The sequence below is a fragment of the Drosophila takahashii genome, chromosome 2R, assembly GCF_030179915.1.
Source record: "Drosophila takahashii strain IR98-3 E-12201 chromosome 2R, DtakHiC1v2, whole genome shotgun sequence".
NCBI classification, from domain to species: Eukaryota; Metazoa; Arthropoda; class Insecta; order Diptera; family Drosophilidae; genus Drosophila; species Drosophila takahashii.
This window is the reverse complement of record NC_091679.1, coordinates 43,058,323-43,085,888: the sequence shown is the minus strand read 5'-3', so window position 1 is coordinate 43,085,888 and position 27,566 is coordinate 43,058,323. Positions and strand designations below refer to the sequence as shown.

At 41.1% G+C, this 27,566-nt stretch overlaps 2 protein-coding genes across 7 annotated transcripts in view; one reads left to right on the top strand and one right to left on the bottom strand.

The window, feature by feature from the left end:
- Positions 1-1,030: 1,030 nt before the first annotated feature.
- Positions 1,031-25,785, bottom strand: Rx (Retinal Homeobox). The gene is made up of 6 exons (XM_017146571.3): positions 24,929-25,785; positions 23,564-23,722; positions 17,137-18,276; positions 15,412-15,578; positions 2,671-2,836; positions 1,031-2,047 (listed from the first exon to the last, which is right to left on the bottom strand). The coding sequence occupies exons 1-6, from the start codon at positions 25,278-25,280 to the stop codon at positions 1,308-1,310; spliced, it is 2,724 nt and encodes a 907-aa protein (XP_017002060.3). The 5' UTR covers positions 25,281-25,785; the 3' UTR covers positions 1,031-1,307.
- otp (orthopedia homeobox) overlaps positions 19,826-27,566 on the top strand; it is a 42,935-nt gene continuing 35,194 nt past the window's right edge. For 3 of the 6 annotated variants that reach the window (XM_070212585.1, XM_070212582.1, XM_070212583.1), the window contains exon 1: positions 19,826-20,265. The gene's annotated coding sequence lies outside the window, so the exon portion shown is untranslated. The remainder of the gene's footprint in view (positions 20,266-27,566) is intronic. The other 3 variants (XM_070212578.1, XM_070212579.1, XM_070212581.1) reach the window with 3 other exon arrangements.

Genomic DNA, 27,566 nt, shown 5'->3' with positions numbered 1-27,566 from the left:
GGCAGAAAAAGCCTTGTATCGGCGATTGTCATTAAACTGGCCCTGGCCAGTAAACGCTCACCACCGCTAAGTGGCCCCCATTTCCATTTCCCTCGACAATTTCACTGTAAACGCATTGTTTTATTCCCAAGCTCTGCGCTTCATATGCAAATGGGTGAGATTTTCCCGGCTAGATGTGGTGCGTGTGATAAGCGGCCTGATGTAATTGCAGGCAATTATCATTGCGCCGAGGTCCTTTGAGCAAATTGTGACGCTCATGTGGGATATGCTTTTCTGTTCCACAAAAAACCAGTACAGTAGTTACAGGTCCTGGAACTAACATTCAGGATTTGTACATACAGGTGGCTAGTAGCTAGTAGCTACCCCCTGGCGAGGGCAACATGCTTGCATTTTAATTGCCCGCGGCGTTAATCAATTATAATTTTATTCGTTACTTTATTAAATTCAACTGCGGCTACTGCACCTGTTTCACCTTTCAGCCCCCGCCCCCCACTTCTCCTTTGAGTCCTTTGTTTGCACTGCATTTAGTCCTTTTTAATTGCATTTAATTACTGCCTGTCAGCATTTTCTGCTCAATGTCTCCCGATTTTCTTATTAATCAAGTCATTAAGCAGCCTCGAACAGGCGATTAGTGGGCCAGATAAGCACTCATAATTGGCCCGACAAGTTGGGTTATTGATGGCTGGTGTCCCCTCAGATTGCCTCCTATACCTAATTTGCTCCCTTGCTAATTGAACTCCTTCCCAGAAAATTATGGACTTATTTGTCATAAATTTATATTTATTTTGTGACTGCGCACTTTTCATGTGATTATTGCTTTCTTATAGCCCTAAAAAATAATAACAATATATAGAGGAGTAACTCTAAACAATAAATTAATTTATGTTCCTAATTAATGATTTATTTAAAATTTAAATGTACGTAATTTTAATTCGTTTGTTATATTTCCTTTTTTTTTATTTACTTAAATTTTTTTGTATTTTTTTTAAATTAATTATTTTTAATGCCAGAACTTATTCCCTCCCCCAATAAAACACCAATATCTTGAGCTAAAACTTGTCGTATTTATTTTGTGCTAATATGCATTAGGAATAGACTTCTTCATCAGCCGTTTTTCATGGAATTAATTGAAATTTTACAAATACACTTTGCACATGTTAAGTTAACCATCTAACCGTTCTGAAATTAGTTCTTACAACACGAAATTCACTAAACTTAGGACACACCTAGAAGATGATATGGGGATATGGGTAAGGAATGGCTTTTGATTGGAGCTGAACTTAGTTGGGAGGATTCTCCATCTCTTGCTAGACAATGGAGACCATGCCCTTGTTCAGGTTGTCCAGGTGCTCCTTGGCCTTGATCCTCAGCGTGGCGATCGAGTTGCTCCGCATGTCCGCCGGTGGCGAGCCGGAGGAGTTGTTCTTTCCACCCCCCGGAGGAGGAGGTGGGCTGTCACGTCCCACATCGAGCAGTTCGATATTGGCGCTAGCGGCACACTTGTCCAGGCTGCTTCCAGGATTACTGCTGGTGCTGCCGGCATCCAGGTCGCTGCTCAGATCCCGGCCATCGGAGTCGGCATTGCCGAGGCTCAGGTTCTGCGGCGACATGCAGACATCCGGACCGCTGCACTCCAGCGAGGCGGAGGAGGAGGACGACTGCGAAGATGAGACCACGGCCGCCGTGGTGGCCGTGGAACTCGGTGGCAGGTTGCTGTTGCTGTGCAGTGGGGTCACTCCGTGGTGCGGGTGGTGCGGGGAGCCCAAGGACGTCGCATGCGGCGACATGCGTGACAGGTGAGGCGAGAGGTGGGAGAGGGGCACCACATGGTGGCCCCCGTGTGGGTGGGGCACTCCGTGCGGCACCGGCGGCGGCGGTGGCTGCGGCTGACCATGCCCCCCGTGGCCCACGTGCGGGGGCGGTGGTCCGTTGTGGGCGTGGTGATGGCCCATGGCCGCCAGACTGCTCATGGTCAGGTTGCCAGGCGCCAGGCTCAGCGGAGGCGTCAGATAGCTGGGGTACACCGTCTGCGGATGCGACAGAAAGCCTGGGGGTAGAAAGAAAAAGGGGGAGGTGAGTTAAAGCCTTGAGGGATGCAAGGGAGATATAATTAAATATCTTTCCTAAAAATTGCAATTTAAATTACTCGAGTAATTGAAGAGTACAAGTATGCACCCAGAAAAAGAAGGACAATTATAATAAATCATAAACTTATTCTATAAAAAATATTGAACGGGAAGGTAGAACAATATGTGTCTGCACTGATAAAAAAATCTACAAAATCTACAGAGCTTGTTAAGCTGTCCGTCTGAAAATTATGAACGTATTTATTATTATTCCTCTTCAATAGTTTAGTTAAGCTCATTTAAGTGTCAAAAAAAAAGACTTTGAAATTTAACAAATAATAAATTTTCCAAAGTATTTATTTATTCATTTATATACTCTAAGCCTAAAATTGTAGGAAAAAGGAATAAGAAAATAATTTTTTTTTTTAAATATGGAACAGAAAAAAAAGAAAAACTAATGAACTCATTTTTTTTTGCTTTTAATGTCTTTAAAGTCAAACTGTTTTTATTGGCCATGTCAGTATAGAAGCTAAAATCAAACTTATAACTCTATTTTTTTGTTGTTTTTTTTTTGTTTTCTTCTAGTTTAGAGGGTGATTATTACCTGGCAGGGCATTGAGCAGTGGCGGTGACAGCCACGGGTCCACCGGCAGTCCGGAGGCACCGCATCCCAGGCGATGGGGCAGCTGAGTGAAGTGGGTCAGGCCCAGGCGAAGGCTCTCCGACTTCTCCTGGCGACGCCACTTGGCGCGACGATTCTGGAACCACACCTAAAGACAGAAAGAAAAGGAGAAGATGGGTTAGCTAATTGGGTTGATGGCTGGAGCAATTAAATTAATCACTTGCAAAGAAACGGGCTAATTTAATCGGGCGTTAAAAAACAAAAAGAAAAAAAGAACTATAAAGCGGAAGACATTTTTATTTCGAAGAAGAGTATAACGCGTAATTAGAAAACGGAAACGGAAAGCAACAGCTGAGAGGGGGAATCCCCCCAAAAAGAGAGTCGCAGCTCCAAAAGAGAGAGAAAGAGAGAGAGTCACACAAGACAAAAAGCAAAATGGCGGCCAACGCAAAATTGTTAATGAAAACACACACACCTACAAAAGAGATGCCAGGAGATACCCACACATACATACACACACAGGCGGGCAAACAAAATGGCTGAGCAGCCCCCCAAACACACACACATTCACACACAAACACACGGGGAAAATCCACCCAAGTAACGAAGGAAATAAAATAAAATTCAATTAGATGCCTTGGCTCTAATTAGAATTATCGCAACAATGAGTGTGTATTAGTGTGGCTGTCTAATTAGTGGCAGAGCGAGAAAGAGACAGAGAGAGAGGGAGCAAAAGAGAGGGGAGATAAAAGCCATCTAGGAAAAGTTTTCATTGCCCCCCGGCCGGGTTATTACCACCCACTTTCTGCTGCTGCCACGCTCAAAGTAATTAAATGCAATTTGCGCAAATTAATAAGAAATTATTTCTGATGGAAATTTCATTACCATGAAATAATGTTGTTTGTCGTTGTTGCCGCTTTTTGGTTGCTGCCGCTCCTGCCACAAGGACATAAACAGCCATCTATAAGTATGTGAGTGTTTGTATCTTTGTTGGTATGTGTGCGCTCTGGTTTCAGCCGCTCTGCGGCTCTTTAATTAAAGATAATGGTGCGTAAAATTATTTTCGTTGCCCCGAAAGTGATTTGCAAAACAAATTTGCCAGTCGGAAAATGCAATTCCAAATGGTTTAATTAAAAATACACTATGCAGCAAGAAGGGAAGTTAAAAAGTGAATTATGAAATCAAGGTTGATCAACTTGGAAAATTTTTTTGTTAATGCTGGAATTAATTAACCTAAATAGTTGTAAAATATACCAGTTTTTCTGAAATTTTTATTTTTTAAAAACATTATCAAACTTAATAAATAATAAAAGCTTTTATAAAAAAAAGTTGCATTAAAAAATGTATTAAACAAATTTAATCCTTTAACCAAAAACTAAAAATTTAAAATATTTACAAATTGTCTTAAACTGTATAAAATAATACAGAATATGTAAAAGATCTTTCAGTTAGCTTTCCAAGTTCTGTTTTATTTACAACTATCGAAAACTCATTTCATGCTAATCAAAAGCCAATAAAATCCGTTCCAATTAGAGTGGTTCCTTGATTATCTTTGAATATCTGTCGGATATCAATTAGCAGAGCAGACAGGCAACAATAACAAAATGGCTCATGCCGTTGGCTCCTCTTTCCCCCCATTCCCCTCCATCTTTCCAACCATCCAACCCCCTTCCCCCTCCTCAACCGAATTGAAATCCCATTTAGAAAGTCTAATTTCCTGTCTCTCAAATCTGTACGAAGAAAATAAATTAAAGTTAGCAGCTTTAGGCCACATTCAGCTGGCTCACACTCAAGCGCACTCACACACACACAAGCACAGAGAGGAGAGAGTGCCTTTGCTGGCTGTTATAATTTGAGTTTGTGCTTCTTCATTTTAATTAAATCATCAAAATCAATTTTGTAATTTCCATTCATGGCGCGCCATAATGAAAATCCCCCATATAAACCCCGCTAAAAGAGAGAGAGAAAGGGGGATGGAGAAAGCTTTCTCCACGCCCACAAACATCATAATGACCTTTAGCCAACACCACCACTCAGCCACCCGAAAGTTGGCGAAATTGTCTGCTTTCATCTTTGGCTGTTGATGCTGCCGCCCATTCAGCTTTCCACCCACCGCCATCCCCTTTTTCACCATGACATGGACCAAACTCAATTTTCCACCCCATAGACACAAATACAAACAGGCGGACACACACCCATACACACACACACACTCACAGGCGGGCATCCCCATTTTCAGCCATTTTCAATTTTGCTACATTTAGCCGGTTGTGTCCTCAAACATCCAACCACCCACTGAACCACCCACCTATCGAGCAGGCCTGCAGCAATTTGGCATTCATGTGGAGCACGCGACTCACCACAAGACCCCCCTCCCCCCACTCTCCACACCCCCCACACACCCATCAGGCAACCACTTTTCAACTTTAATCTTTTTCATAAACTTCACATTGGCAGCAAACAATTTGTGACCCCCCTGAAACCTCATCATCATCATTTTGCTCTTCCTCTGGCTATGTCATTCTACCATTTTCCTTGTCGTCTTCTTTAATTTTGTTCGCAGCAAAGTTTTGCCGTTTTATTGGAAAACTTGTGCCGCAAAGTGTCGTTCCACCCAAAAAAAAGAGGGAAAAATGAAGGCAAAAATAACCCCACATAGATGTTGAAGTAACTCACACAGCATACAAGGCGTATACGCAATGTGCGCGCTCTCTCTCTCTCGCTCTCGGCTAAATATTGCCCTCTCTCTCACTCGCTGTGTGGCAGAAATTGCTTTTCGAATGTTTCTGACAGTTTGCAAATTGGAAAATTGACTTTTAACACACAAGAGCTTCAGCAGCTTAATAAAACTGTTTGCAAGTTGTAGAGAGGGAGGGTCGTAGAGGGGGGAGGGGGCATAGCGGTGGGTGGGTGGTTAGGAGGGGGTGGTTCAATTGTTGCAGCTCAACTTGATATTACACAGAAAGCGCTTGTTGTTGGATTATTCATACTTCCGTTTTTGGTAGGTCGTTTCGGTCTTGTGGCAACGGGATCCTGGGCCAAATTACTTCCCAAAAACCTTCGCCTGGTTTTGATCAATGGAAACACAGAAGGAAGTTGGAGTGACCACATGCTAGGTTTATGCGAGGCCTCTTAGGGAAAACTCCTGTTTAAGAGACTTAATAAATATGAGTTTGGAATTGTAACTCACACTACAAATTATACGAGTCGATGTGTTTTTAATTTTTCAACTTCAAAATTTTATTATAAAGACATGATCTTTTAGGAACTAAATATTTTGGCAATATCTTTACTTGAATTCTTGCTTAATGCTTAAACAAGGATTTAATATAGTATTTGTTTTCTATTTGGTAAAGTTCTTATTTTAAAAGATTGTTTTTGTAACCTTTTTAGTCAGAGAACTTTTAAAAAATTTCATTGAAGTAATAACACAAATATATTTTGTGATATAAAATTTGTTATATTTTATTTAGATTTAGCTAAGCAATGGGTAAACCCCTTCGATACCTTTTTACCTCTCCCAATGGGGGGCAATCGGCTCGGAATCAACTCGTGCGATCTACTTACTACTCACTCGCATAATCATTATATGCCGGCAACAGGACTATAATTATCCCAGTGCCGCCCGTTTGTCATGCAATTCAATCAAATTGATTGAAAACTCGATGCCATCGAATGCACTTTGTTTCTGGCTTGTTTCTCGATTTGCGATAGGCAAACTAATTGCATGGAAGCGAAGCGAGGGAAAATATGGCCCAGCGTGTCCTGCAATTAGAGACCCGAGGTCCTAGGGTTCGAAAGTCGGGAGGGCAGGACAACCCGTTGCGTTCAAGGATATTGATAGCGGCGCCTAAGGTAATAACCCGAATGCAAACTGCATGGGAACGCCGGCCGCTCCTCGCGCAAGCTTTAATTCAATTAAAAAATCCTCAAATTCTGTATAGGCAGGGGGAGCCTAATTATAGGGCTGTCCCGAACCCAGACAGCGACAGACACGAAGCATTCACGGCACAGTCCGTTTCAATCCATTTCAGGGGCTGTCATAATTTTAACCCAAAACTCCGAGGGACAATGCCGCAGCGTGGAGTCCCCGGGCCCAGCTAGTTTATGACATGTTTTTTATTCCATTGTTGGCTTTTAGTTCCGGCACAGGACCAAGGAAAAAGGACCCGCAAACCGGTGCCCTCTGAATCCAAACTCTACCCGAAGAAGAAGCTCGGGCATCCTGTTTCGCTTTCTTGCTTCTTTGCTCTTTGTGCGATTCGATTCAGGGCAAATTAGAGCAGAGACAAAAGCTCTGACGACGACCACAATCCGCAAGATGTTTTAATTAGTTTAGGAGCCGACAAGCGTATTGATTTACACTCGATGCCGCCGTTTGGTTTTTGTAGTAAAATTGATGGGGAGGGGAGATATTGGAGGGGTATTTTCATACAGCACTTTTTTTTACATATAAGAAATGTATCCCATTGAACCCTAAAATTATATATATTTATACTGCCTAAAAATAATAGATTTTACTTTACATTTTGCAATTATCACTTTGATTTAAAATATTATTTTTTTAGTACGGAAAATGTCCCTAAAGTTTTATTTTATAATCTTGAAGATAATGGTGATATTTTCCTATAAATTTACAAAAAATTTCTACTGCAAAATAATTTATATTTATTTTTTTTAAATAAAGTAATTTTACTAAACAAATAAGATTTGTTTTACGTTTTAGAAACTTAGAAAAAAATCCAAGAAACACGCTGTTTCCATGAATTCCAAAAAGTTAAATGACCTTTGAATCCCACACTTTTCCAGCTTTTCACACTGCTAATTGCAGTCTTACTTTTCTGCCGAGAGTCCTGTAATCGAAGGCCAGACACGCGACAAATCTTGATTCTCTGACAGCCGCAGAAGCAGCGACTCCGCCTCGAATGTCGCCATGAGAAAAGCCGGGCCAAGAAAAGCGAGCTGCCAATCCGACACCCACTCGATCAGGGTTTCTCGGGTTTCCTTGGGATTTCAATTGTTCCGACCTGACTTTGACCGGGGAGCTGGGGAGGATTGTTTGCCGGGGCGTGTTTGCTGGCGGCCACGTGGCACCCTGTATTTAATTAGCTATTTATTTACTCGCTGACATGCCGGGCAGCATTCCGAGCGAAAGAAACGGGCGCACGCACAGTTAATAAGCAGTTAAATCGGCTACAAAGGACGACAAATACCGGGCTCCTTTCGGGGTTGCTCAGCGCGATTGTCACACGGGGTTCGGGGCACTAAGTCCTTAGCCCTTAGTCCTTGCCACTTCCCAGGCGTAGTCACACACACATTCACAGGGACAAATTTCTGTTGACGCATTTTTAATTTGCAACAGTCGAGGGCCCCAGGGAAAGAAAGTCGGGGGATCTGAATTAGACCGGTTCCGAGCCGTTGCCACGCTCAATTTGAATAATTTCGGGGGACTCACAAAATAGATGGAAGTGCACTGCGAAAATCAAGCATTAGTAAACGGAAAAAGAGGAACCTAATAAATTAATTTTTAACTGGATTTATTTAAAATGAAGTCTTAGCAACAGGGAATTTAAAGGTGAATTAATAAATTTATTCTCAACATACATACATCTTTACAGATATAATACTTAAGTTAGTGTCATATCTATAAACAACCAATGAAATAAAGGACTAACTATCTGGCTGAAAATATATATTGTTGTCAATTAATTATCAATATTTTTAAAGTGTACGTAGGAATAATATTTCCTACATGTTTAGATTGGAATTTCATAAATGTTGGCATTGTATTTTTTCCTCAGTGGAAGGCGGCACAAGTTTCGGGGCCTGTTCGCATTCAAAGTTTGTCCCCTGATAACTTAATTATAATTTGCGTGCTCTCGAAAATAATATTGTTATTATAGTTATAGTTATTCCACCTGCCAGCCGAAGCGAAATTTGTTTAGGTGATTAATTAGCACGTAATCAACGTGAACGAGTCGGCCGAGGAGGTAATAGAGGCCAGAGCTTGGAAAATTGTTTAAGTGTTTTGTGATTTATGCAGTCGGCGGGAGGAATTCGTTTGGGAAACGCATAAAACCAATTAGCAGGCAGCGGGAATTAATTAAAAGCGGAAAAGCGAGCCGAGAACGGAATTCAGAGTGGGGAGTAGGGAGTGAGGAGGTCCCATAAACAACATAAACATGATGTCTGAAATTATAATAAGCCGCTTGGGCCCGACATAATTAGCGTACATATGTGGGCATGCATCACCCCAATCGTTGTCAAAATAAGCATTTATATAAAGCTGATTAAGTCAATTTTACGTATCGCAGTCCCCCGATTTATACCTGTTTTTTTCTCTTTCTGGTTTGGGCATTACTTTGATTGACTGTGGATCGAAATTGAAATTGTATTGTTGCCGCTAATTTGACAACTTAAGCCCAATGCTCGTTTAAACTGACAGCAGAGAGGCATCAAGAGTATTTTTGTTGTTTTGTTTGGTATAGGGTATCCCCCTGAAGTTCATCATTCGCCGATTCCCAGATTAAACAATCCAGAAAATCAGAGTCATAATTGAATCTCTTCGTAAACTGTAAACTGGATTGAGTGCATCCTTGACATCTGACACATGGAACTCAGGGCTGTAATGCAATAAAAACATAATACTCGAAAAAAAGCACCCGCACTTTATCCTTTATCCTGTTGCCTTTTGACTCCGAAAGAACAGATGTGCAACTCATTACAAAGCATTTAGGCGTTCAAATTGAATAATATTCATAATGTTCCCATCAGCGACGGGGGTGTGAAGGCCTCTCCAAATAAACCACCCACCTTCCACTTTGGTCCACCCTCTTTTTCCTTTTCCACTTGACACTTGAGTTCAGAAAACTCCAGGCAGAACAGCTGCTCTCCTCGCTGTTTTCTCAGAGATTCAAGGCTTTTTTTTGGCAAAAGTAATTTACCATAAAAAAAAAAAACCCTGACAAAATGGGAAATAATTTCATTGTAATTGTAATTGTCTTCGCTTGATTACATTGGTTTATATTTTATTTTGCCATAAGCCAAACAAATGGATGTCAAGTGTGTGTCATTTCGGGGGTTGCAATTTCACTAGAGGGGTGAAATGTTTGATTTATAATTTCATTCCGTTTGATTTATGCATTTATATTAAAATGTGTTGACAGGTTACGGTGAATTTGAGACAACTGAGACCGAACTAAAACAAATCCCCAGCACGTGGCCCCCTCCTCTGATTGTATTAGCCACGTAAAAAGCGCAATCAAAGCTCGGAAGTCCTGGAAAAGCAAATAGCGAGAGGCCGCAAGGACACAAGGACACGTTTCGCAGCTTAAACGGTGGAAAAGGATGCCGCGTAGTAGGCTGCCTTTAAACTCAGCCCGCGAGGCAACTGGGAAGAGGAATTGGAGACAACAACACCCTTTGGCCGTTCCAGGACATCAGACCCGTACCAGACCAGGACCTAAAGGACATGTGAGGCGGAGGACGACGGCAACGACGACGCAGAGCAAACTCAATAAGTCGCATAAAAGAATGAAATTGGATGCCATCGCAAACAAACACAAACGATGCCGACAATGTGCTCCTTGCCAGAATCCTTCGGCATCTCCGGCCCCCAGGACTCCCTCTCTCTCCCGCAACTTTGAAAATTCCTTTGAGCCGCCCGGTAATTGCGTCGTCATCCCTACTCCTCAGCTATCTGCTTTCTGCGCTTTCAAGTTTAATTAATTGCGACACGGATTCTGCGTGGGCGTTTCTCGATCGCAGAAGGCTTTCTTCTTCTCGTTCGCAAGGAGCTTCTAATGAGGGTTAATTGAAAGCGGCAAACTTCTGTGGCGGAGAGAATTCCCTCCCGATTTTGGGTTTCCCCCTAAGCCTTCAATTAGAATCTAGTCGTAATTTACCTTAATTTTGTGGTTCAATAAAGGTAAATATATAAACCATTAAAAATAGTATTTGATAATATAGTTATTAGAAAAAAAAATTCATAAAAATAAAGAAAATGAATAATATTTTTAACAAAGAACTTAGATATATTTTTTAAGCAGATTTTGTTTATTCAGCTGAACTTTTTACATTCATATATTTACATATTTAATACCACTTTTTCTACCCCTATCCCTACTTTTGTTTTTCGAAATCCACCCGTGTCACCTAAATTGGCCTTCTCATATCAAGTGCTTCAAAAGTTTCGCTCAAGCTTTCTTTTGTTTCAGCTGACAGTTGATCAAAATACATTTTAATAAACGGCAGATGTGTAAATCAAGCACACAAGCATACAAGTTCAGACCCTGTCTAAATATATTATAAGCCCGGTTTCCGGATAGGGTAACTCCCTCTATTCCCGTCTGCCCTTTGTGACCTGACATTTATTTACCCTTGCGGTGGTTTTGTTTTCCCTGGCTTTCGTTCCCTCCCGCTTACTGTTGTTATGCCAAGGTGGCATAATGTGTTAATTGCTTTGCCCACACCCACCCTCTTACGCCCACCTCCATCACCCTCCTCCCCATAAATAACGGCACTTGAAGGCAGCTGCCGCTTGAGCTCGTTGCATATTTCATAGTCATTTAATTACAGCGACGGCAGAAAAGAAATGCAAATGTTCACTAACTGCTCTGGGCACACTGGTCGAACGGACACAAATCAGGACAAGTGCCTAATAAATGGCCTTAAAAGACCCGGCCACTCCCGAAAAATCACTAAAGAGACTACTCAGAAGTCCCGGGAGGTTGTCCCTCCCCACGACAATAAGTTAAATAAGTTTGAAAGCTTTTTACGCCCCCCATTTTCCCCATTTCCAGTGGGACCAGCCTACTTAAGCATTCAATGGCTTTCATTCATTCGATTTGATGACCCGCACAGGACATTCAAGTTGCCAAACGAATAACGAACGGAAAGAGCGGCGAGCAGCGATCGTTTTCATTATTAGATTTGTATAGGATTTCATTGGGGGCTGGGGCTCTAAACAAATGAACCTAATATGCATTATTATTATGGCATGTGAAAACGAAAGCGATTCGACGATAAAACGGTCATGCAAGCAAACGAATGCCAAAGTTGAAGTAAATATTCAATAAAAAATAATCGGAGCAGAAACCAGAACGGAGCGCCCCAACGAAATGAGCATAAAAATGGGGTAGGGGTTGGTAAATCCGAATCCAAAGACGCAGGCAGGCCAAGTGGAATGCAATAAAAATCTATTTTATTTGTTAGTGAAATGACATTTTTATTTGTTTGCTGTTTATGCACATCCACTCACTCTCACACACACACAGAGGGATATAACGGATAGGATATAAAGAACGCTTCGGGCTGTCTGTGTCACGTCACACATGTCGTATGAGCAATATATGCAGATAAATAAACTATTACACAGGATTATTATTTACTTTGGCGCAGGATATTTTGACAGGTTTACGATATTTAATCATTTGACTATGCAAAATAATTGACACAAACTTTTCGCCTCCGTCTCTTTCGATACTTTGTTTATTTTTGCTGCTAATAAACTCAATAAAAATGCTCGTTGCACATGGGAATAGTCATGTTTATTTGCCTAACTAAAGCAAGACATGCAGTAGAAATACTCGATACTCGATCTTATTGAAAACATTATACTGTTTCAACCCCCCATCTGGGATGCGATTTTCTGCGCTCGGCCATGGCAAATTAAGTTTTAATTAAACTCTTTTTGGCCCCCGGTTTAATGCGGCGTATGATTGAGTCGACTGGCGGCTTTAACCCTTGACTGGGCGCCAGACAACCCCCGGCTGGAGAGGGAGGAGTGGAAAACCGCACTCAGTCCTGTCAGCGAGTAATCCAAACAAAAGTAATTGTCATCTCCCAGAAGAGAAGAACATATGTTGCGGCTCTCAGGGTCCCAGTGTTTTTATACTCATATCAGGGGGAAAGAAACGATGTCTATTGCCACGGCAAGTGTTAATGATCGCCTACACAGAGAGAAATATTCAATCGTTCTGACTTGGGACCATTTGTTCTTGAAATCGAGGACATTTGTTCTTAAAGTCCGTATAAGCACAAATGTTCTTATATCAAGTTCAAGTATATTTATATTTTGAGCTATAATTTTAAAAACATTTTCAATTCCAAATCAAGCAGCAGAATTCTCCCTGTGTAGCTTCCTTTCGTTATGCTTTTTTTTCGGGCGTTAATCTGCCGTTTAATTTGCTGGCTTAACGCGTTTTGTTTTGGTTACCATCAACGAAAATCTCCGGGCTTATGGACAGCCTAGCCTAACCCTTGTTTAATGGTTGCCGCCCTTATATACCTTATTTAGTTGTCTTTCGGGCCATTGCTAAACCACAAAATGACACAATTTCAATTGAACTTGCATAGTTTCGGGCCCTCTCGCCGCCTGTCAAACGAATATTGCCATTTAAACAACAATCAAACAAGCCACAGAGAAATTCATTCCATTGCCCCGTACACAAAATGCCGAAATCCAATCAAACTTTTTAAACAAACATTTAACAAATCTATTACAATGCAATGACAGCAACCAAAAAGAAACCGACGAAAAGTGGGCGACCAAAGTGAAACCCTGAAATGAACTCATCTAAACGAGAAATTCTATTTGGTGGACGGCTGGCTGGGTTTTTGCCAGAAAGAAACAACTCAGTCAACTTTGGTTTTGGTTACATTTCCTTTTTTGCCAGCCTATAGCCTATAGTATAGTATGCATGCAGATGTGTGTGTGCGAGCAAACTTAATCAAAACAAATTTCCACCTTCAACGAGTTGCACACCAAGCAATTTCCCAGGCCCAGTCAAAGGGTAAAAAAAATGGAAAAAATGGGGAAAAAAATCAGGAAGCAAAGGAGTAAAAACGATAACTAGAACTTCATGCAAACTAACCGCAAATACGATTACAAACACACAGGATCACGGGACGAGGACGAAAGGACGAGTACGAGGCACCCCACTAAATCGAAAAAACGAGTCAAAGGGTTGGACTCCAGTTCGCTTCGATTCCTGCTGGCATAATTTGAATTCGTGTCAATTTGACAAAGTGACACATGAGGGCCAGAAGGCCCCGAACGTTCAGAAGGAGAAATTTTTATGCGATTTCGCTTCATTACTTTTGTATTCCATTTGGGCGGCTCTATAGCTTTGCGTTTACCTATAAATACATACGGCATTTTCGGTATTTGTTTATTTATTTATGTCCCGTGTTGTGTTGGAGACGCCGACGACAGTGTCGCCAAACTCTGGCTGTGTGGGCACGATAATGTTTAGTCAATAAAAATGATTTGTCGGCTGAGGAAACGAAACGAAATCGTGAAATTTGATATGTCCTTTGCATTTACCGGAGGGGAGGGAGGGAGCTTTATTTCCTCCCCCCGAGAATTTGCCTCACTCCGGTAGTTGCGGTTAGAAAACTATGCCAATTGACTGGTCCACTCTAGAACTTACAGCAGCCCCAAGTTGGAAACAGACGTATTTTTTTCATTGCCTTGGAATACACAGAAAGCTACTGCATGAACTATCACATATTTCTTTAAGTAATGCCTTTGAAGAATCATTTAGTCATCATTTGGTCCACCCTAATAAAATTATAATTAAATCATTAAAATAATAAAATCATAACTGGAAACTGGCAATTTTAACTATCTTAAATATTAATTTTTAAACAAATGAAGATTATTATATTTGTATACTGCTTGGATTTATAAATTCACTTCATTATGTTTGAACTGAGAAAATATTTTTAAAAAAATGATGTAGAATTTTAAAGCAAAATAAGTTATTTTATGTTAAATAATCTATAAAAATATTGGAATTAGAAGGAGCTTAAATAAATTAATATTTCTTGAAATATTTATATAAGTCATAAATATTATTTCTGGGTGTAACACCCACTTTCGCCCATCGATAGTTGCTGCTTAAGCGTATTTTATGCTACACCGCTGTGAATGGAATTTACGAGGCGCCCTGCCCGTTCACGTCACATTTTGCCACCCGAAACGAATGGCTGCCAGACATGGCATCCCGCCATATCGGCACATTGCTACATTGCCACTGCCTCAGTGTCTCCGAGCATAAAAGCGCATAGTCGCATAAAATGCATAATTCTCTCCGAGGAAGAAAAGCAAACTCAACTTGAGAACTCTTTCGGCGTTGTCATTCTGCTATTGAGACATAAATTGTTCCATGCACTCGGAGGCAATTTATGCACAAAGTTTGACAATTATAATGGCTCCCGGGGGATATATAGTCGAAGGGTTTGAGGGAAAATTCATAAATGAATAAGGAAAAGAGTTATGGTGAAATGTAGGTATTTAAATCGTTTGGAGTTATTTCGTTAATTTACCTTTAAATAAAGATAGTACTCTTCATACAAAGAAGAAAACGCACAAGTCAATTAAATAATGCAAATATCTAGTTCTCCTTTCATTAAGGATCCTCCGGCCATAAATCCCTGTCAGCTATTTCAAGTCCCTATAAGCATATCTAACACCTTGCATTTTTAGCTGTTTTTTCCAGATGCAAGGGGATGATAAACAGCGGGTACAACTTAATTTCGTTAAAATAAATAGCAAACGGAAATTATTTAATTTCCGGAGCCTGGCTGGCGGTTACTCCGCTCGGCAGACACGTTGATTGCACAATTAGCCGAGCTACGGGTGTGTAAATCACTCTCGAAACACAAGAGATACTGGGTATATATAAGGATGGTGTTCGAAGGGGACTGGAGATGACTCACCTGGACGCGGACCTCCGGCAGGTTCACCTTCATGGCCAGCTCCTCGCGGGAATAGACATCGGGATAGTGCGACTTCTCGAAGGCCCTCTCAAGTTCGTGCAGTTGGTAGGTGGTGAAGGTGGTTCTATTGCGACGGTGTTTCTTCTTGGCGCAGTTATCGTCTTGGCCTGCCGATTCAAATACGTGGAACGGAATTAAGTGGGGGTTAAATTAAATACGTGTTAAATTAAGTAGGGGAGAGTGGGGGAATTTCGTCAGCATTTTTTCAAAGCTATTTTTTGTCCATCTTGAGACACGTTATCATATTTCTATTTTTATTGTTGAATGCGGTTAGCACCAAGCTTTAAAATGTGACATTCCCCTATTTTTTTAATTAGCTTGGTGATTTATAAAAAAATAAAATGTAAAACCAATATACTGGGGCAATCTCACCACACAGGGGGGTAAAATCACCACACAACTGGGGAAATTTCGTCACCTGAAAAATGTAGGGAGTTTAACGCCTGAAAATATGCTACACTGATCAAGCGTACCATTTTTGTTGACGTCCTATATTTGTTGCTGCTGCTGGTAGTCTGTTCGTTAGCCAGCTCGTCAAATATAAAAATATGTATTTAAAATAGGTGCGAATTTACCCTTAGCGTACGGTGGCGAAATTTCCCCAGACCGTACTTTTTTAGAAATAATTATTTTTCTTGCGAAATTAGGCGCGAAGTTAAAAATCACTGACGCAGAAATGCACATTATAGCACTGTGTATTATATAAAAAATCGTGTATCTTATTCCTTTTGAATTGTGGCATACAGAAAAAATTTCGTCGAGAACTAAATGTAGCTTTTGAACTGTTGAAACACATTTAATATTATAGCTTAATTATCTTGGCCTTTTGTGCAAAACAAATGCATTGGTTGTGTCTGGCCGTCTTGAAGGACTAAAACAAAAAAATTATATATTTTTACGACTTATGGATTCCGAGATATTGCAGGTGACGAAATTGCCCCTGTGACGAAATTCCCCCACTCTCCCCTACACTCAAAAAAAAATTTTAGAAAATCGCCTATGGATTTGCTTTACTGGCGATTTTTTTCTATATTTCTGGAATATTTCTTGAATTTAATGAATTTTGATTAATTGGAAGAAAATTTTCTTTACCAGTAGAAAATTTTTTTATTTTAAAGAAAAAAATCGCCAGTGAAGCAAATCCATAGGCGATTTTCTAAAATTCAGGGCGATTCATTTTCTGAGTGTAATGGTTAAATTAAGTAGGGGTTAAATAAAATGCTATTGCTATTATTTCGATTTCGAAATTATTATTTTTCGATCCTTAAGAAAGGAATTCTTATTATTTAATTTTGTAGATATTCCTCTGCCGACAATGCACTTAATAGTAGGCTTAATAATCGGCACGTAGTCAATACTATAGATTCATATCGCCGCTGATCGATGTAATTTCTTATTAGAGATCAAGGTAAAGGTATAGTTAAGTTAAAATAAATAACATTATTATTTTCCATTAGTAAAGTATTCCTATCTATCAACCGAGATTGTACCTCTATATATAAAATTGAAATAATATCGAACTTTATTCGTACTTTCCTAACTCAAGGTCTTTAATAGCCGAATTAGTTTTATTGGCTACATTCATTGTAAGTGGAACTATTTTTGATGATTATCAATATATCCTGCTTTATGTCAAATTAGGGATCTGTTAGATCCCTTACTCACCCTCATCGTCGCTGCCGGAAGTGATCTTCTCGCCCTGCTCGCTGCTGTTGGTCTGGTTGAGATCCTCGCTGGAGGCGCAACTGCCGTTCACGAGACTATCGCTGTCCGCATTTAGCCGCTCGCCATGATCGCCGGAGTTTCCACTGTTTCCACTGGGATTGCCATTGCTGCTGTTGCGAAAGTCATGCTGAAAGCTCTGCTGTTGCTGTTGCTGCTGGTGATGCGACTGTTGCTGCTGCTGATGATGCACCTCCTCCAGGCTGCGCGCTCTAATGCCATAATTGGCGCCCAACTGACCGTTGGCTAATTTCGGCTCATTATCATCACAGAAGACGCCGGCGGACTTGCGTTTAATCGCGGTCGCCAGGGGATTGCGAGGCGCCGGAGTGGGCGGCGAGGTCACATCGAGGGGCAACTTTGCCGCATCATCGTCGTCCTCCTCCAGATCGCTGGCCGAGGACATTGAACGCTCGTCGTAGCCCATTTGCGACGGGGCAACAGGCGCCGTCTGAGATTCTGCGATGAAGTAGGGGGAGGAACCCGTCGACGAGGGAGGCGGAGGCGGAGGAGCAGGAGGACCCGCTCCACTGGGCGATGACTTGGCGTATTTATCCTGCGCAGCCTGAGCAGCCAAGGCGGCCAGATGCTGCTGATGACTGCCAAAGGAACTGGGCGGAGGATGGGGAGCTCCAGAGGCTCCTGGCTGCAATTGATTGGCCTCCACCATTTGGTGCATCGAGTTGAGGTAATTACCCGCCGCTGCCGCCGTCGCCTCCTCCTGATGTCCATGGTACCCATGAGCCGCCTGGCCAAATCCAAAGGCATTGTGATAGCCAAAGGGCGCATGTCCATGATGCGAGGGGTGGTGGCCGGGATGCGCGGGATGTCCAGTCGGCTGGCCCACAGCCATCTGCTGTCCATGGTGCAGGGGCGTCGCATTCGGGGGGTTGTGGGGGCTCTGCTGCTGCTGCTGACCTCCGCCCCCCGGGGGAGTTGGGGGGCCGTAGGGCAGACCACCGTTCTTTGCGTGCTGCTGCAACATGCTCGCCATGTGATTGTCCATGCTGCGCAGCTGCGTCAGGGTCATGCCACAGCGCAAATCCGTGGCGTCCTCGTCGCCCAGGGAGGGGTCCATGGCGCCTGAAAGGGTGGAGAGGTAGAAAAGGAAGATTAAACTTAAGTAAAGTGTAGGAAGCAGTAAGTATCTTAATAGGGCTAATGAAAACTAGAACATCGGCTATCAGTAACTCTGTTAATCTGGTAAAGGGAGTGCGAGGGAGATGGAGCCTTGCAAGCAGCAAAGCCACTGCTTGCACTGCTTGCACGCTTATTACCTAAATAAATTTTATTATTTGCTCATAACTTTTGAATAAAAGATCTGATTTTGAAAAAATAAAATAAAATTTACAACTGCAGTACTTCCGGAAATAACTGTAGAAAGTTTTAACAAGTGTCATACGGCAATAATCAAATAAATATAGAAAAAAAAATATCAAAAATCAAATAGAAAATAAATGAAACAGAGTTTTAAATGAACAAAACTCAAATACCATACCAACTTATTACTTACCCACCTACAAATAATATCAATCTAAACACCAATCGAAGGATTAAAAGTATAAGTCTATTTCAAAAAAGTACCTTAAAACTAAAAAAGAAAATGATTTGAGACGCCTTGAATGACATTTTACTAAAATATAAATCTGGCAATAAATATTCCTCAACAACATAATTTCCTTGAGTTAACCCATCCCAAAAGCAGAAACCTGAAAGCAATATTAAGTGTGTAATTAATTGAGCATGATCAATAATGAGCACTCGAGGCTCCTTTTCCTTTCCTTTTCCGATTCACCCACGCATTTAGCCACCTGATTAGATTTTAATTAGTATGCCCAATGAGGCGGGCAGAGAAGTCATAAAGCTGTTTGCCAACTTGCTGGCTGAAGGCCTTGAACAGCCCGGCTGGCTAATAACAACGTGTTATTTAATTTGGTGGTTGAATGGAAGCCTTCGACCCACAGCGGGTCAAACCTGTTGGCCGCCCACCCACTAATAAACGGCTTTCAATTAGACGCCTGCTATTTACAATGTGAGGCAATAAAAGTTCTCGGAATAAAGAGAAGGAGTTCCCGATGAGGTTAGTTGGTATGGGATGGTATGGCATATTGGTCCCTAATGGGCGTTCTCCAAACTAGCGCTTGTGCATATCACGTGACATGCAAGGAAGTCATTAGTTGCCGAAGGCTCCATACATATTACAGGTTCAACTATCAGATCCTGGCAGTTCTGGGCTGGATTTTGTGTAACCGAATTCAATTTCTATGTTAAATTGGCTTTCGAGGGCGGGCCGATTCGAAAACAAAACCAATTATCCAGTCAGACGGTGGGAAGTTGCTACTCGAGCCGAGTCCCGAGAATATCTGTAATTATTTGATAGTCTTTTGGATAATTGCTTTTCCATGTAGGCCCCCCTTTTCGCTTAGTCGATTGTCTAATGTAATTATGCGTTCCGATTCGATTCGATTCGGCTCAGTCCGATTAATTGGGTCAACATTTTGGCTAATTAACTTTAAATTTAAACGGCAGCCAAAGCGAACGATTGTAAATGCCCCGAATTAACCTCAGCGAGCGTTTTCACCAATCAATCGAAATTTACACGCCCAGCATGCGTTTTATTTTGAGCCACAGCCACTGTGGTGCTAATGAAATTAACAACGAAATTCGTTTTGAAAGCCCAAAGCCTCTGCAAATGAAGTAGCACAAAAGATGTCGGAATGGGTTTATTTGAATGTGAGCCACATGAGGCATGAGAGACAGTAGCTGGCTGACGAAAAACCCCTCTATCAATCCAGCAATCCAACAATCCTCCAAAAAACCAACCGCTGAGTTGCCCACACGGAGTGCGTGAGTTAATTGCGTGAGCAGCGAAAAATAAAAGGTTAAAACAAAAGTTTTTCTGCCTATCGACCAAGAGGCGGAGGCTCTTTCCTAAGCAATTCGCCAAAGTGTGAATGATGTGATGGATATATATCGCTGGGAACTTGTTATAACGTGACATAAATCAAGACCTTATATGACAGGAATCAATTCAGAGGGAAAAACATAATTTATGACTGAAGAAGGAAAATGGTAAACACTAAACTCTGAAATATAAGTACTATATATTTTACATCAAACTTTTATTACATTTTTAGAATATAAGATTTGTATTACTGGGTTTATTTATTGAAGCTTTAAAGCTTTTTTATATTTGTATATTACAATCTTCTCAAAAATGTATTTATTTTTAATTTTAACATAATTATAAATAATATGAAGAAAGATTTCTGAGTAATACAAAATTCTAAACCTTTTAAGCTGATATATCAGTTCCATAAATAAACCAATATAATCTTAAGATCCAAGTTGCCTAATGGTGAATGAACCGCTTTATAAGCCACTTCCCATTCACTCAGGTTCGTTGGCTTTAACAACCAGGTTTGGTATTCATTCAGTGCTAGCCCCGTGAAAAAATGATCGACAGATCAATTAAGAAATGATTTCCGTGCGCTGCTCTCCATTAGCTATTAAATTCAAGTTTTAAATTTGATTATGAATTTCAAACTGCGATTGTAAATGCTAAAAGGTTGAGATACTTGGCTACCGAGAAACTTTCCTTGAGAGAGATGCTAGACCTCGATTAGAATGGATTCTCAATTTGCTCTAATTTGACTCGTGTTTCCGATGAGTCCATCGCAAAGTGAGGGACAAATTGACGTTAATCGCGTCACTTCTTCTTTTTTTCCCTTTCCATGTCTCTAATCCTAATGATGATTTGACAGTTTCCCATTGTTGGCCCAATACTTGGCCATTAGGCGGCCTAATTGATATGTTATTAGCCGAAAAGCAGGGGGTTTTCGAAAAGTCATGGCCAGAACAGGTAAAGGAAATGCACATTTCGTTCGGTTTCTTGTTCGCCGGAAGATCTTAGCAGCCAGATGAGATGCGATATCGGATTCATATCAAAAAGCGAAACAAGCCATAAACAAAACTGTCAATCACAAGTGTGAGGGAGGAGGGGGGTTTTCTTATGGTTATAAAAAGTGGTAGAAGCCACAAAGGCGGCTAATAAGACGACGCCGACGCACAGACACGCATTAAAATCATTAAGACGCCTTAATGCTCAATTTAATGCCGCGTCAACTGCTTAACAGATCTCGTGTAGATGGGGATCACTTCGATTGCTCTCCCCGTCTCTTTCTGTCTGTATATCACCCTCTCTTTCTTTTTACATAACCCCCTCTCTTTCGCTCTTCCTTTTAGCCTATCTTGATCTTAACGATGCAGAGCAAGTTTGTTTTTTTTTTTTGCTTCTTGGCCAAATGCACTTGTGCCTCCTTTGCGCCTTTAATGATTGTTTACATCTTACGTCTTCCCTCTCTCTCGACTGCACTCTACCTGTCTCTTTCTGCCGTGGGACGCCACCAGCTGTCAGTTTAAATGCTTTTTGACGGCTTGTGTCTGGCCGCCAGTTTAATTATGGCTTAAATGCGAAATGCTGCGAGCTTGCCTTGTAGGTAGACCTCCAAAACCCCCTCCCCCTCCTCAACCAACACCACTAATTAGCCTGCTTCTAATTAATTTGCGGCCATTTAATCTGTGCTCTTGTTGTTGTTGTTGTCGCCCAGCGCCATTTTGATTCGCTCTTAATGTTGTTGTCAATTTGTTATTATTGGTTGTCCGAGCTCTTCAGAGGAGGCTCTTTGCCACTGTCGGAATTCGAGGTGTCTGTTTTGAGCGTTTATGAACGCACTTAATTGAATTAATTGTAAATTTACTTGCTGCTAATTGTTTTGGCTGTCTGCTGTGCGGGTTCAAAATGCTGCTGAATTGCCAATTTAAACAGTTTCTAATTGCTTTTGTTAATTAAAGATTGGGCAAATAGAAATATTGATTTTAATTTAGATGATTACATTTTGTATGGGATACGTTATAATATTAGGTGAATTTTGGCATTCTGCCTTGGAATAAAAGAAAATTAGACTGATCAATAATGCTAATATTGTACAGTCTTTTATAGCGAAAAAAGTAATTACAGCAATTAAATTTTTAAAATCAATATATGGTAAGTTTAAGTGAAATTTTTTATGGTTTTATAAAAAAGTTAATGATTATTATAATTGTCTTGTTTCTATACAGACAATTTGAAATAAAAAGAATAATAAAAATTCCTCAAGATCTACCCATTAAATTTGTAGTATTAAGCTAGCAGAACGAGAAAAATGATGATTGAAATGGTATAGAGTATTTTGTTGCTGCAACTTTTAACCTTTTTATAGGTGAATTTTACCTATTTTAAGGGCTAAGAAACTTTTACTATTTTTTTTGTATTTTCAACGGCTGATTTTCTCTGTGTAAGAACCCAACCTGTTCAAACCTACCCATGAAATATAAGTGCGAAAAGCACTATTCCCCAGCCCAAATGGCAATAGGAACTCCTTAATTTCTCACCTCACCTCACTGGATGATCCAAGGACTCAAGGCTATGGAGTTATGGCCATAACCATAATCGCAGCCATATCAATGCCCACCCATTTTTCGCAAGTCGCTGCCAATTTGGGCGGTGGGCGTGGTCGAGACGCGACAATCGCTAGTCGGCAATCAAAACAGTAGCGAAATGAATTATAAATGACGTGCAGAAGACTATTTTTGGCGCCCAACGAGGAGCCGTCGCCAGCTGGCACCACGAAAATCCCCACCATAATCCAGTTAAAAAGCCTTCAAAAGTATTCAACTAATAGAAGTTTAAATTGGCAACCAAAGGCGGGTTTCTAATCCCTATGTCATCTATATTGTGACTTCCTTTTTTCGGGCCTCGTTTCTCGTTTTCTTGGCGAGTGATTACCTGACTGATTGCTTATCAGCTGTCGTGCATCTCGAGGCGTTGCCAAAGTGCAACTACCGACGCCACCACCCACCTAAGCCACCCAATCGCCCAACTAAACCACCCAGAAAAAACCAACACCCCCTGTCAAGGCTAATACAATTTTGCGATTGTGTTTGTTGATTCCATGGCCTGCCAGTGGGTAATTGAAATCGATTTGCCACTTTTTATGACAGCTAACGATCATGGCTAATGGGCAAATAATGGTTCTAGTTCTAAAGAGAAGGATTGGTTGGTAAAACGATCGATAACACTATCGATAATATCGATAGTTTTAAAATGTAAACATTAAATTTTGTTTTATTTTTATGGCGTTAAAAATTAAATTTCCGTTAGGTTTATAATTAAAGCGCAGCTTTTTTAAATAACTTTTTAATTTAGTTTTCTTTAGCTTTGGTAATTTATTTTCTCTAATTTCCGATAGTATCGATAATAACAATAAATTATCGATGTTTTCACAACCCTACTGATTAGATATAACCCCATCCGATTTTCGAGACTTACCATCGCTGACCATTTCCGGATTTCGACCATTCCCATTCCCAGTGCCATTCACATTGCGATTCTTCAGGCCCAGAATGGCATCGATTGTGTGGCGCGGCGTCAGCGTCTGTCCGCCCGATCCGAACTTCCTGGCATTATCCTTTAGCAAGTCGTTGCTATCTGCGGGTAAAACGAAAAAAAGCGCAGGGCATACGGAATTAAAAGCCTGTTTGCCAACAGTTTGCCAAAGTCAATTAGGCGCACGACACACAGCAACCTGCGACTCTATGCAAATTTGTCAGCAATTTCGAAAGTATTAAAATTTAGTCCAGTCCCACATACACACAACTTTATTTGCGATTTTAACGAGCTAAAAGCTGTAATTGCAACCATGTCTCCCCCTATCCCTCCACCAAATAAAAATGGCCAGTTGTCACGACGGCATGCTGGAAAGTAGGCAACATGTTGCCTGATGGCTTTATGCATTTTTAACGAAATTAAAACAAACTGTGCCAAGTGGCGAGTGGCGGTGGTGAAAGGTGGAAAGTGGACAGGGAAAAGTGCAGCGGGTAAATCCCTTTAATTGCCTCGTCTTGCAATTAGCTTATAATTTTTCTCTCAAATTTTCCGCTGTGCATGTTAATGCACTAAAAAACATTGCTGTGAACACGCACACTCTCTCGAATTCAGGGAGCAAGAGCGGTTCGGAATGTCCGTGTCCGGCAGCAATTTGTGTTAATTAAATCTATAATCAAACAATTGCAAGCCTTTTCCGGCTAAGGCCACACATGGAAAATAAACTTGTGAACTTTGCAAATTAGGTAGCTAAACAGAATAGGAATAAAAAGTATGGGTCTATTTTGACATAAGATAAAGATATTAGAAGATGAATAAACCAAAATATTTGGCTGAAAGGATTTTAGACGGTTACCAACGGTTTATTTTTCAGTATTGCTACTAGTTCCAACTTATAAAAATAAATACAATTAATTTAAGTTAAATTTATGCCTGTATTTATCTGCTATAATAATAATTCAAATAATTAAATCATGTACTACTTTAAATCGCAATAATTATGCTTTCCTTTGCCTTGACTTAATTTTTTCTTTTATTTTATTTTGTTTAATCAGAAATACTCTTCCCTTTCATTAAATTGTTTTATATTAATCTATTAATTGGTGAAAATTAAGAAAAAATTCTTCAATTATCCATAATTTAAGTCAAAAATATATTTTTAAAAATATATTTTGAAAACCTTCTTCAAATCTACTGCCCTGAATCGAAATCAAAAACCAAAGAAGCCTATAAAGACAATCAATCCAATGTAAAATCGAATTAAATTTAGCCGTCGGCAGGTCATCCCAACCCAACCCAATCTGCGCTCACCTTCGGCCGAAATCACAGTGTTGTTGTTGGCCAGGTGGGCGGCGTAGTGCTCGTGGAACTGCTCGAGGTTCTTGAACTTCTCCACGATCATCTGCAGGTTCTTGGCATCCCTCACATTGCCGAGCAGGTGGCGCAGGTGCTCCAGCTGCTTGGGCGGCAGCTTGTGGTTGCCGCCGCCCTGCTGGACGAGCTGCTCGAAGATGTGCTGGAATGTGGCGGCGGTTGGATTGTTGGGCGTCGTGGCTGCCAAGGAGGAGTTGGAGTTGGATTGACCACCACTGCCTCCTGGCGATCCTGGCTGGCCGGGAGGAGCCACTTCGAGGGCGGGCGGCGTCGAGGCTTTGATATCCATTCGATTTTTAGGCGATTTCAGGGGCAAAAGTACTTTAATCGGCAATGATGATATGATTGATCACAGTTGGGGCACAAGAACACACACACAAATTGTATTTAATTCGATCTCTCTCTCGGAATTTTCCTTCACTTTTCCTTTTTTTGTTTTTATGCTTTGGTTAAATGTCACAACTACCAAACTACCGAAACCGTTGCGCACCGGGCCAAGGCAGAGTTGGCAATAAACTCGAGGCTCGAAAACAGCGACTGAGGCCCGCTGACGACTCGAGTTTCCAAATCGAATTGGAAACCGGTTGAGCTCACCACATCTATATATACACAGAGGGTTCTTCTGTGTGTGTGTGCTTGAGGGGCGGAGCTAGCTGGAGAGAGGATTTCAGAGAGAGCGGGAGAGAGTGCGCAGGACCTCTCCAGCACGGAAAATACCTCCCAATCCCATATCCTTACGATCCGGGAGTCCAGAGTGTAACAATGAATTTTCGACTCCTGCCAAGTGGTTTGTTTGTCGGCTTCGTAATAAAATAAACTAACTGCACTTACTGCCCTTCGTCCTGGAGGTCCTGCCGCTCCTGGTGGGGGAAAAAAGGACACACGGAATTATGACTTTGCTGCCACAGATTTTTCGACCACAATTGCATCGACAAACCATTTTTGGGCTTAGGCCACAAAGTGTGTGCCGCTCTCCCTCTCTCTCTCTCCTTCTACATCCTTTGATTCTTCCGTCTCGCTCTACGGATTCTCCCAAGGAGCGTGAAACCTAAAACGGATACATAAGTGGATTTTGTTAATATCCTGCTATTGTTACAAATTTGCAAGCTGATTGCGGCAAGCGGCATTTGTCAAGGAAATAAACTTAAAAGCATTCTTCAAGGGGCGAAAGAGGTCAGGGAATTTATTGGGCAGTAGGCTTAGTAATCAGTTGAATAAAGAGTTGATTTCTAATTTGTATGTGTATTTAATAAATACTATTTATTAACACAAACTGAATTTGGAATTAAGGTGTAACAGTCATTCCAGTCTTAAAATAATAGTGTTGTTTGTGAATTATTTATTGTATCGTGCTTCTTAGGGTTTCTGATTAGATAAGTTAGCTTCAATTTTACCAATCTTTCTAACTTAAGAACACCGTAAGAAACATCGAGCCTATTGACTCGATTGAATTAATTCAAGCACAACTTGATGAAGGAGTACGATAAATGTGGAGGACTTTAACGCATTATATCGTATTAATTGTACGTTATAAATAAAATGCATTTAAAAGATAATTTTGTGTTTTTAATTCATTAGATACGTTAAATATATTTTTAACATAAATAAAAATAAACTCAATAGTCATTTAATAATTATTTTTATAGCTTATTCTTATAAACTTCGGTAAAAATATCTTAAACTCGATTACCAGTAGCTACTGAGTTGCTCTTTAAAACCTGTTAATACCGTCATTACATAGCAGGTTTAGCTGGTTGGCCAAAATAATTTGCTAAAATCGCAATGGAAGGTGAGTCCCCTGGAAGAGCTCCCAACCCCTGAAACCCCCTTTTCCCCCCTGGCAACTTCCGACACTTGATTGTCAGCCGGGTAATAGACGCAGTCAGCCAGTTCAGCCAGCCATTAAGCGTGGCCAATACCATTACCATTTACATTTAGCCGGCATCTCGCAGCTTACCTGTTGTCGTGAGTTGTGGTTTTTTTCCCCAGAGCTCGACTATTTCATTTCAGTCCAGTTCATTCAGTTTCTCTCTTCGGGCTTCGCTTCAATTTGCCCCGTTTACGCTATCTTCCATTACACGTTAAATGAAAATGCCAGATAACCATTTTCCACCCATTTTCCACCCGTTTTCAACCCCTCCCCCTGACATTTCGGTTTGGACCCTCCTTTTGGCCCTGCGATTCGATTTGTGCCAACTAATGAGCTCTTAATGCGCGTTTATTCTTACGCATAACGAGCTTGCCAAACGTAATTACGTCCTAGGGATGTGTGGGTGTATCTGTGTGTGAGTGGGGGGGGGCTCTTGTGCGCTCTCTTCCTGCCTGTCAGCTTGTGTGCGTGTGTATCTGTGAGAGGCTGCCATGTTGGCGCGCTGCTTAATTGAAGTGGAGCGACAGACGGACAAACTGTATCTCGGGTATATCCTTCGTCCTGAAAGCCAGTGTGTGTGTGTCTATGTGTGTGTGTATCCACTTATCCTTTTCATTTACGCCACATCCGCAACGTTAACTCGCTGCTCACTGCCACTCCTTTACTCGGTTTCCCCCTTTTTTGTTTTAAATTAATTTGCTTTTA

What these genes read in the sequence shown, in the direction of transcription:
- Rx (XM_017146571.3), bottom strand. Translation starts at nt 25,280, where the DNA reads ATGGATATCAAAGCCTCGACGCCGCCCGCCCTCGAAGTGGCTCCTCCC. An exon ending in TCCGGAAATGGTCAGCGATG is followed by an intron (nt 18,277 to 23,563) that starts GTAAGTCTCGAA and finishes CCACCCTTTCAG; the next exon opens with GCGCCATGGACCCCTCCCTG. An exon ending in TGCCGGAGGTCCGCGTCCAG is followed by an intron (nt 2,837 to 15,411) that starts GTGAGTCATCTC and finishes TTCTGTCTTTAG; the next exon opens with GTGTGGTTCCAGAATCGTCG.